General features: G+C 41.5%; 2 protein-coding genes across 7 annotated transcripts; one reads left to right on the top strand and one right to left on the bottom strand.

The window, feature by feature from the left end:
• Nucleotides 1-1,333: 1,333 nt before the first annotated feature.
• Nucleotides 1,334-3,153, bottom strand: LOC120897102 (mitochondrial-processing peptidase subunit beta-like). Its single transcript, XM_040301716.1, has one exon. It carries the CDS (start codon nucleotides 2,911-2,913, stop codon nucleotides 1,489-1,491), a length of 1,425 nt encoding a protein of 474 aa, XP_040157650.1. The 5' UTR covers nucleotides 2,914-3,153; the 3' UTR covers nucleotides 1,334-1,488.
• A 2,985-nt stretch (nucleotides 3,154-6,138) lies between these two features.
• On the top strand, nucleotides 6,139-9,918 carry LOC120896782. Of its 6 annotated transcripts, none has more exons than XM_040301209.1 (5): nucleotides 6,139-6,225; nucleotides 7,356-7,527; nucleotides 8,058-8,489; nucleotides 8,610-8,975; nucleotides 9,109-9,918. In XM_040301209.1, the coding sequence occupies exons 2-5, from the start codon at nucleotides 7,443-7,445 to the stop codon at nucleotides 9,204-9,206; spliced, it is 981 nt and encodes a 326-aa protein (XP_040157143.1). In that variant the 5' UTR covers nucleotides 6,139-6,225; nucleotides 7,356-7,442; the 3' UTR covers nucleotides 9,207-9,918. The 6 variants fall into 6 exon arrangements, with proteins under 6 accessions (XP_040157143.1, XP_040157142.1, XP_040157141.1 ...); XM_040301208.1 differs by having other exon boundaries at nucleotides 6,148-6,280; nucleotides 7,359-7,527; XM_040301207.1 differs by having other exon boundaries at nucleotides 6,148-6,280.
• Nucleotides 9,919-11,711: the final 1,793 nt, after the last annotated feature.

Raw genomic sequence — 11,711 nt, 5'->3', positions numbered from 1 at the left:
GAAGGTATACGTGTACACGCACGCTTCAGTGATTTCCCGACAGGTAAGGCTTCGGTACCCGGTAAAGTCACCAGCGTGACAGAAACGGTGGGTAATTCTATTAGCACATGTTAACCTCGTTGCCATTCGTACACGCTCGCTACTCGAACCAGCAAAGTGCGAGATACTTAAAACCAATACGCTTCGCTAGCATATTACCTTTAAACCTTCTTAATGTACTTAGACAACATCTTTCGCATAAGCGGTGTAGGCGTTTGGTTTGAGCTAGATAATTCCCAAAATTACCGATCCCTACAAAAGGGAGAATTTGTCGAAATCGTTAGCACAGCCTTTCAATTTGCCAATCAATAGCAAAACGGTCGACATTATTCATATAGCTTTGTTTTTTTTTTCAGACAACAGGCTGGTGCAAGAAAGAAATCATCATTTTTCATTGATTCTCATTTCTTACTCCGCTGTTTTGATGTGTTGTTCTATGGCCGCCAGCCGATTATTCGAAAAATGGGCCCTGCAAAGTCTCCTGCAGCTAAATGTGCCCTCGCTGCCTTAAATCGTGACCACCGTTGACTTCGCAAGATTTGTTATATTGATCCAAAAACGGTGAGCGGAAAGTTTGTGCAAAGCAAACAAAACTAACCGTCTAGCATTTCCGTATCGCTACAACGGACAGCTTTACACAGGCCCCTTTTCCCAATGGGTATTTGCACTGTTGTTTGATGTTGGGATGAAAGTTGCCCCGAAAAGGTAACATTTCGTACGTGTTATCCTGTGGGTACAAAATAAATATTTGCCGGAAGAAACCGTTTTCATGGCCAGTTTAAATAGGGAATATTTTCACAACATCTAAAACTCAATTTCTTACCGTGCAAAAAGGGCTCGAGTTGGTCAGACCGTTAGGTGATTTGTTTATGCTTATTTGTTAGAAATGAATACGTAAGGTTTGAAGTATCTTGTTGGCCTCTGCCAATTCACCTAACTTAATCCGTTTCTTCACATCATATACAGTAAGTTGAAAGATGAAATTTTAAAACACTTGTCCGTATATCTTTTTGTATTTTTAGAACGTCAGTTATTTTAATGTACTTACAGGTCAAATCGGATTATATTGTTGTTAACCCACTTGATGCAGAGCAGCCGTTTTAGTAGACGCATAAACAATTGCTACGGACAAAATTAACAACTATCCAAATAGTAATCAATTAAACGTGAGGTGATCATATTTTTTTTAGTAACCTTAGCGTCCAATTCACTTTCATTTACATCAAAGAAATGTGTTTGGATGTAATATGTAGAAGAGCTATATGATTTAAATCGAAGAAACAATACTCACCTCTCATTATTCTCCGGGAATACTTTATTCATGAAATGTTTCGTTCTTATAAACCTCAAAATCAACCCTCATTTATCACGACAAATGGTAATTATTATTTTATAACAGTTTTCAATTTTGAGGTCTAGCATGCTTGAGCCCAATTTCTCGCCACCGTTTTACAGCCGCGTCCAGTGCATGGACGAGCGGATGCGCATGTAATCGGGCAAATTCTCCACCGGACCAACGGCGGCGACGGCTGGGCAACGGTCAAAAATATACTTCATTGCCACCTCACGCACTTTGGCGGCAGTAACGCTATCGATCCGCTGTTCCATCTCGTGCACTGGGATACGGCGGTTGTAGCAAAGCATCTGACGCCCAATATCTTCGCAGATCGTCGTAGTTCCATCCAAGTGCAGCAACATGTTCGTCTTCAGCAAGTTCTTTGCCCGCTCGATCTCTCCCTCCGTTACAATTGTGCACAGCCGCATCCATTCGTTCTGCACATTGAACAGCATGTCTTCGCAGGTGAGCGGATCGCACACGAAATATACTCCCCACAGGCCAGTGTCTCGGTAGCAAACGTTGAACGACTGGAAGCTGTGACACATCCCATCCACAGCCGAAGCAACAGCCAGCTTGGATGCGTGGTTCACGCTACCACTCTGCGCACGATCCCAAGCCCCGATGAAGGAGGTGGCCACCATCAGCGGCACATGGTCCTCGTCGGACCAGCCGCAACCCTCGACTGCGATTGCAACATGGGCTAGCGGCAATGAATCATCCCGCACACGCACTTCTGATCCGGTAAAACGACACGCATCCAGCGCATCCTTCTTTGCATCCACGATGGAGTTCATCTGGCCGAAGTTTTGCTTCGCCAGCTGTACCAACTCTTTATGGTCTACACCTCCTGCTGCAGCCAACACAATACGCGGTGCTTTGTACTGCGTGTCGATGTAGTGCTTCAGCTCCGTCTTACCGATCGACTGGACGTTCTTGGACGGGCCAAGGATGGACTTACCGAGCGCAGTACCCTGGAACGCGGTTGCATGCAGATGGTCAAACACAACCTCCTTCAGGTTGCTCTCGATCTCTTGCATCTCCCGCAGGATGACGTCCCGTTCGCGCACAATCTCTTCCTCGCCAAGCGTCGGATTCTGCACTATGTCCGACAAAATCTCAACCACTTTTGCGACATCCTTCGACAGGCATTTGGCATAGAACACGGTTTGCTCGCGGGATGTGTACGCATTTAGGTGGGCGCCCAAATTTTCCACCTCCAGCTCGAGATTGGCCTGGGAGCGCTTCGCCGTGCCCTTGAACGCCATGTGTTCTAGAAAGTGAGCCACACCATTGTTGCTGCTGTTCTCGCAACGCGAACCGGCATTGATCCACACACCAACCGTCGCTGTCTCCGCACCGGAATCTTCACTGGCAACACGCAATCCATTGTCCAGTTGCGTCACTTGCGTCGAAGGCAGATTTGCCAGAGCGGTTCTAAACTTGGCCGTATCCGTTACCTTGGTGCGTCCGAGCACACGCTGCTGGATAGGGCTGCACACGCGTACTCTATTCGCCAGCCTTAGCAAGGAAAACATTTTTATTTTATCACTGCACAGGTACACTTAGCTGAGTGAAATAAACAGCAATAATACACCGATTCACCGAACGATTGTGCTTCGTGTTGCAACAAGCGCATTCTTTTCGTTGTGCAAAGTTGACAGCAGGATGACAGGTGGCTCACAGAGTGCTACAATCGTTCGACATTTGTAAGGTTCCCATTTGATTTCAAAAACGCCTTGCCTCTGAGTACAGTTTTATTTAGCTGTTGTGTCATATTCAAAACATATATTAAATGTGTTAGGAAATGTGTTGGGAAATGTGTTAAATGTATTCAGAAATTTCAATGATACGCTGCGATATTTAGCGATATGAAAAACCTGGCAACTACGATCATAATTTTGTCACCAGGTTTGCTTCGCCACGGCTGTTTGCAAGGGGTGTAAATGTGACTATTGAAAAACATGTTTCTGTAATGAATAATCAGTAAGCGTCCTGGGAGGTACGGGAATGCCCTTGAGCTATGCGGGAAACCTCTTGGAAGAAAAATCTGAAGTCTAAAAAGGTAGCACGAGAAGAAAAAAAACAAAACAATGTTTTCGGGGCGTGTACCGTGCGGTAGACCGTTGGCCTCCCAGGTGAACGCCATTCCCTTCGGAGCGAGTGAATCAATCTGAACGCCCAAAGCGTACAAGGGAGTAATGCGAGTTTATTATACATGAAGGGTATGGAAAGTGTGTATGCTAATCGTGGAATGGCGTGATAAGGGATTATTTTCAGCACCACGAGCGAAAGGAAGTTTTTGACCGGAGCTATTGGTCTATTTTTTTTTAGAATAAAAAATTGTACGTAACCCACCGGTTTAAGCCAGTGTATTAAGTATACGATTCCAAGTCTCAATATTTGGCTGGTGTGTCTTAGAATATTTTCTTACTAGCGTACTAGCTTTAAAACAGCCACGATTTAGTGCTCTGTCACAAATATCATGACAGAAGATGAAAGAATGCGAATAGCGCCGGATTACATCAAAGCAGCGAACCACAACCGACACTTTAATGTCCAAGAGGGTTTCGTGTCCCAACACAAAATAAACCGCCACACACATAACAATGAATAGACGGATCTTGTTACAGTAGATGCTCACGGAGTTTTTTTCCCCCATCTGAACCACATCGCCATTGATTGAAATCGACCTTATGCTACGAAATACTAAACCAACCATAAACCTTTTCACTCGAAGTTTTTATCGACCAAGCATGTCGGTTTTTGTTACAGTTCATCGGAGTGCTTACCCTTGCTGGTCGGTCGGTAAAGCCCCGGCCCATCGGAAACATGCTCGATCATTTACACCACTTAACGAGATTAATGAATCTTTGGGTCAAAATGGACCCATTGTGAACAGTTTTCTAATTTCTTGGAGCACCCAACCGCCTGCCCACCATTGGTGCAAAATGCTACGAATGGAATGCACTAACTTTTCTACTTTTTACCACAAACCAGTCTCCAAAACTGAAGCTCTTTCCGTTGTTCATTTTCGAAATTAAGAATCCGGTCGCTTTCCGGCCGGAAGCGAAACGTTCCGTGACTGAGGGTCTTCAAAAGCGTCACATTTGCCATGAACCGCTGACCTTAGGGAAACGCATTCGCACGCACGTCCTTATTCGGTCAATAAATTCAACGTGTTTGGGTTACTGCGCTACCTTTGCCGAGCGTCGAATTCGGTTCCGCTACGCCGTTACGGTTAAGGTGTGGTAAAACATTCGTTGACTAGAATAATTATTGGTCACTGTGAAGAGTGGACAACCAACGGATCTGGTTTAATTACCGAAATATCGTGATGTGCAAGCATAAAGCTTCGAGTCTGGACATGCGTAGCATGACGTTGAACGAACAATTTTCAGCTATATAGGTTGCCAGCTCAGAGTGGTTAGGAAATGAAGAGCATCATGCCTTTACGGCGAACTTTGAACCCCAAATCATGCTACACAATTAAACATAGAAAAATACCATACTAATTCGTAAATGTTTGCTATATTCATCCAGAAGAGCTGAAGCAGCTGTAGGCCAAACGATCTGCGTGATCATACCGGCCTATTCAGGCTTCTTGAACTAATTAGAACTACCAAAATCGGATATTCCTCCTTCGTTACGGAAAAAAGATTTGGATGGATTTGAGGGATTTTATATAGTTTAGTATCATACGACTTCTCAGTATAGTGACTAAAACGGCGTTTAAATTAACTATCGAAGTATTATTTTACCAACATAATTTAATTTAATCATAGTAGTGCAAGGACTGAAATATCGCAAATTACCTTAAGGAAAACCTGTCATTTATTTTCTCATATAACACATTTTCCATAAAAACACATTTTCCATCAAATCATAAAAAACTTACACAGCGTGCAATAATTTTCAGGTGATGTACTCTCATTTGAAACCCCCAATAGCTAAAATATTGTGTTGTATTGGTATTTTTTATTTGGGATAGCTTATGGTCCTGAAAGAGTTAATCGTATAAAATGGAGCGTTGTATTAGAATTATGAACATAATAATATAAAAAAAAAGATGAACACGCAAATTCAATAGAATTGTGTGTCAGTAAATGTATTTTGTTTTATAGTTTCAGGAATTCAACGAGTTTCTAGAGTATCAAGAAGTAAAAAATTATCTATAATATCTAGTTCCATTATTAGCTCACAATTAAATCGTGTATGACCCTTCGAAGTTATTCTAGATCAAATTCAATCAAATCAATCAAATTAAATCAATGGAACTATACCTAGAAAAGCTTAAAAGGTACCTGAAGCTTAATAAATATTTCATTAATGCAATAACCGTATCATATTTATTATACAATTCTTAATTAATTTACTTTTCTATTAATGATACATAGTATTAACGTGTTTCATGATTATTTTATTAATTAATTCATACATGAGGATGTTCATTTTATTAACTAAAAATACCTATCTTTTTCGTTATTTTTAGTATTTTTTCCGAATTTATTCCATGCAGTTCCATTCAATGAGTACCACATTTCTCCATAGCACTCACTTGGCCGACTCTCATCTAGTGCATTTCACTCACACTTCCAATCACGCTCGCCGTGCCGGAGAAAAGCACGAACCCCAGTGTCTCATCGGAAGCGGGAAAATGCCGAGCAGCTGTCGACTGCAATCGATAGGGAACCGAACCGTCAGCGATATTCACACGAGAAACCCATGGCTAACAGCAGACGGTGAACCGTACGCAACATTCATATTTCATTCGACAGTTTCGTATGAGTCGCGTCCGGGTAAAGACTACATTATTTTATTCAGCTCCAGCTGTGCCGTTGACCTAGCTCGTAAAGTGTTTTGTTGACTGTTTTGTTACGTTTGTTGTGTTGTGGGTTTGGAAAGGTATAACAAATAAACATCCTAGGGTGGTGATGAAAGTGTTGTACGATGGGACAAACAAACAGTTGAAGCAATTGTGTGTTTGCTGTGGAAACGTAATTAAAATTTTAAAAAATACATTTTTGTACCCTTAGTTCCAAAACATTCACAATTTACCTACTATTGTAAGAGTGAAAATACATCTGGAAATAGCAAACGCTTTATTGTGATTGTACATGTCATAGCTATTATCGCGACATCGAGGTGCACGCAACTTCAACCCGTCTAGGGCATCTGGCGCATCAACAGCTATACGGATGTACAAGGATGGTTGTAGTGGTGCTTTATGCTGTACTCAAGTGTCAAACTGACTCTAGTGCATCGTCGATATAAGTGTACAGTTGGTCAACAAAACAGCACTTCAACGTATATTGCCATCATGGCAAAGTACTGATTTGATCGTTGAACGACCAGGCGGCTCCACCGGGCTCTGCCTCAATAGTTTCCCATCTAAAGTGTGACCATAAGAGAATATCTCTAGTATATTTCAAAAGTGTTTGCTGGTGATAAATAGAATACAAAATTCGTATGGTCTGCCGAATGATTTCTCATTTTTGTTTATTTATCTATTTTTTGCTGCCGACAAAGTGAACGTTCATAACAAAAGTGCTGGTTGAGTGTTTTGAGCTAGTTTTGTAAAATATATGAAAATATATCAGTGTCTTATTAATTGAAAAATTTATGGCTTTTAAATATCAAGCTGCTGGATAGTCCATTCATACTACGGGGTACGGTCCATACGGGGCTTGAACCCACGACATTTATGAACCTATGCAATCTAATTAAACCATTGTTTTATGTTTCTAATTTTTGTTATGTTTCTTTTTGTAATGATTTTGTTATGATTCTTAACCAAGTGAAAGTATAATAGAACACATGTTAGTCATAACGGCTTAATTATTCATGATTTTACATACTTACACATTGTTCAAGTTATGTGTCAAATCTGTCTTCAGATTCAAGATTAAAAGAGTAGTTATGATTACAAAAACAGTTCTTTTACTTGTGTAATAATATTTATTTTTCTACCGTTATTCAGTAGTTATATAAAGTGAATATAAAAGTGGATGAAAAGTGAGTGATGTCCAGCAAGCCGGATAGTATGAACCAACACACCTGCTAGCGAATGTTTGAAACAATACAACAAACGGATACAATGGTGCTACTGAACAGTTGGATTGCAGTGCTTGTGACATGTCTTCTAATTACAGGTAAAAAGGTGCAACCAAACGACTCACTACCATTTGTATGGGTTTCTTTTACCTCAAATCTCACCCGGTAACACTAAACACAGTGCTCGACCGTACGTTTGTATGCACCGACTGTGCTGGTGTTTCTGTCTTCATCAGTTTAATATTTTATGAATCTGTAACTGTGCTAGTGTCGCCTATCCAACTGAACTGGACTTGGCATTTCTTTGGCTTCCAGCTCAGCTATTCAGCTGTGTTGCTATTCAGTAGATGGAACAAACAAGAGAAAGTAGTACACGAAGCAACTAAGCAACCGATGCAGTAAATTCTCACAAGAAAAGCTCATAAAGAATACAGCTAGAATATACATGCGCTATAACGAAACCATCACTTTCTTGAACTCCTTATTCCCAAGTGTACGTTTTATTATTTAGCCATTTACTTCCGATTTGGTTTATAACATATGTATTCCAATCAAACATATTATTGTCTTGCTTATTCTACATAAACATATTCCTCTCTCCATTGTGTACCTTTGTGTGTCTTTACAGAAATCATTGGCCTAAAGCTCAAAACCGTACGAATACCTCCATACAAATTCCGAGGCGAATTGGCCCTGCTCGAATGTCACTATGAGCTGAACGGTCAGCGAAAGGGACACAGTTCTCTGGAAAGCAGCAACCGTCGACACCATGGATATCAGAACGACTACCTCGGCGAACGGTACGAGGAGGAGGAAAAGCTCTACTCGATCAAATGGTACAAGGACAACGAGGAGTTTTACCGGTACGTCCCGTCGGCTTCCCAGCCGATCAAGAGCTACAAAATCGAGGGCATCCGGGTCGATCCGAACCACTCGGACGGTACGAAGGTGTTGCTGCGAGGGTTAACACTCAAATCGTCCGGCATCTATCGATGCGAGATCTCGGCCGAGGCGCCCAGCTTCGACTCGGTACAGGGTGAAGGTCGGATGGATGTGATATGTGAGTAACGCCCATGCAATTGCCTGTGCATCTTCCACACACGCATGTTTTACTCAAAATGGATTTCTATTCATGTTTTTTTTCGTTTTTTCGTTTTCAACCTCCCACGCTACGCTACAGTTGTACCGAAGGATGGTCCCCACATAAGCGACGGTGGACGACAAAGCTTTCAAAACGGTGAAACGATGGAGCTGAACTGTACGTCCGGCCGGTCCTATCCCGCTACCACCCTGCAATGGTATCTGAACGATCTGCTCGTAACGGACCCGAACAACATCATCCAGTATCCGGAGGTACAAAATCAACACGGGCTGATCACAACCTTCCTGGGGCTGAGTATGGTCGTCAACCATCGGCACTACATCGATGGCACGATACGGATAAAGTGCGTAGCCAACCTGTCGCCCGTCTTGTGGCGGGGCGGCCAGGAAAGTATCGTCCAGTGGGAGCAACCGCCCATCGACAATCGTGTTGCCATGCTTTTAGGTGAGTACTTACTTATCATGTTATTAAAATCACGTATTCCGTTGGCAGCTTCATGCCACGCAACGTTCTTTGATTTAACCAAACATTTTTATAACAAAAATCCAATTTACGTGTTTTTCTCTCCCTTTTCCAGTCAAAAGCAATGGCAATACCAGAAACCGAATCTTTATAGTGCCCTTTCTAAGTCTTGTAATTTATGCAATTTTCCCATTGCATGCGTGCGTGTGTTGATGATAGTCTGTTATCGAAGTATAATTAAAACACACACTTCCCCATCGAATTAGTAATATAGTTTTAGTTTCAGTAAAAAACAAAACAAGTGCAATAAGATTCTTTCATTAGGAAGTTGTTACTTTTACGACATCTTAGTGTTGCTCCTTTTTCATGTTCGTTAACGCATTTCATTGGCATCGATTGGCATTTGAATGTTTGTTTTTTAATAGTTTTAAATTGACTTGAAAAAAACAAAAACCACTTTTTATGTAAAATGAAAATACCATAAGATCTAGTTCAAGTATTATGCAAGCAATTAAAACAATCGTACAGTAGCAAAACCCCTTTGTAAATATCAATAACAAAAACCATTCATACGCATTTGTTTTGAGAAGCACCGTGAAACGGTACATATTATAAAGAAACAGAATTTAAAAGAAATCAAAGCTGTACAGTACACCGTTTGCGTTAGTAATCGATCAGTCAGACACATTTACAACCGTACCAGTTAAATAGACTAAAGACGAGATGGCGATGTTGTACATTAAAGTAGTAATCAAAATTCGTAGTAAAACTATAATGATACAACCCGTAACGATGGCAAGAAACCATTACATACATTCTCAACAGAGAGTGGAAGAGAACTTGTGAAGCAAACGTTCTGCTTAGATTTGATTTTGTAAATAAAGTTGTCCAACACGATGATACATCTTTACCAGAGCATTTTTGCTGTAACTGCTTTCTTTGTTTTAATTGTATGCCTTAGCGCTTAAATGAAAGAAAATGTGATAAAAATGGCGCTTTACTGGAGTGCGCTGTTTATCGTGGTGTAGAAATATTAAAAATCAAATGTTTTTGGGACAAAGCTTCATTATAACAAGTTGAATTGAACCAAAAATCTTAATCATTGACATTACTTAAATTTGTAATTTATTTCATCATCTAACAACAGTAACTATTGGGATGTTGCCATGAAATATTGTAAAATATCTCCATCGTACGCCTCCTTGACAGCTGGCAATCTAATGTTCCCAGAGCGTTCGCAAGTACCTGTGCGCTTGTTCAACTTTTACTTAAAACAAAATGCTAATATAGAGCCATTTTTGTGGGATTAATTGCACTTTGTTCGGTTACTTCACCAACATTGTCTAAAACCAACAGCTCCGGCGTTGGCTCGCATAATCGTTCGGTAGCCCAAATGGCATCATTTCGGTTGCCAATAAATGTCATCTGGACCATAAATCTTGCCAGTTGATCGATGCATGCGTCGGCTACAGTGATGCGGATGTCAATGAATCTTACCATCGATTAAACAAGTTATATGGTGTCGACAAGCGTTTGGTTCCGGCGTGTCCTTGACTTTTCATGCGGTTGACGAACCCACGCAGTGTAACACCATGTATGCTGCCGTACAAACCAGGGCGAGGGCTCTTGTAACGAGTTTTGCTAACATGTGACTCTCTAGTGTTGGGGCATTTTTCACGCCACTTCTTGTGAAGCGAACAACAACAACAACAAAAAACAGCACACCAGAATGGGATAAATGACAAGTATAAATTAGTTCATTATAATCGCCCAACTCCATTCTCCGTCCTCGAGCAATGTCTCTTTCTACTTCTTTCTCATTCTCTCTCTCTCTCTCTCTCGCTCTCTCGTTCATTGAATCATCAGCATATCTCATTGCACATAGCTCTTTTGGTGCTGGCTGCCAGCCACCCGCCAAGGCAAGCGTAGTGCGGGTGGTGGTTGGTACAAAACTCGCATTTGTAACTAATTTACCGAAACCATCAACGTGAGCCGTCCTTTTGGCACCTGCACTGCTAGCCGACGTACGGTTTCAGCGTACGAAACCTCTCCGTCGCTGCCACTGCTGATTGAACTGTACGCCAGGCCAAGGCAAATCCCTGGGCTGTGCTTTCGGCCAGATTGGACCGTAGATAAAACAGTCTAGGCAGGCACCGGTGGAACTAGCTCAGCGCCCGAAGCACACAACCACACGCGATGTCGTGATTTATTGGCGCTGTTGAAGGTTGAAAAAAATCGAACCCACTTTCATGTTGGTAAAAAATTCATGCACCAAACCATGCCAGCGTTACTAGCTTAGCGCCAAACGAACTAACTAGCGAAACAAATTATATGTACACCTTACGGCAAGCTAACCCCGGAAGGGCTTCGAATTGCGTCCAGGGTAAGTTATCATTTATCAACTCACCTTACTCGCCTTTGCAACTTACACGCAAGCACGGTGGTAAGATAAAAAAAACAAAAGCCAATGGATTGAAGGGGGTTAAGCGCAAAGGGAACATATAAATGAGTAACTTATAAATACTGAGAAATGAATCTTCACACACAAAGTTAAAGTATTATTCTTTCCGACTCTTTTCTCCACTTATCCTGCATTTTCTTCGTTCGTCTAAATTTGTAAAGTGAAAGCAAATGAGTAATCGTAAAACCAAACCTACCGTGGTATTGATATTTTTCCGAACGTTTTAATTTGCAGTCATGCCTATTGGTTGTAACGAA

The sequence above is a fragment of the Anopheles arabiensis genome, chromosome 2 (assembly GCF_016920715.1).
Source record: "Anopheles arabiensis isolate DONGOLA chromosome 2, AaraD3, whole genome shotgun sequence".
Lineage (NCBI taxonomy): Eukaryota > Metazoa > Arthropoda > Insecta > Diptera > Culicidae > Anopheles > Anopheles arabiensis.
Note: the sequence above shows the minus strand (reverse complement) of the source record. Positions and strands in the feature narration are given on the sequence as shown.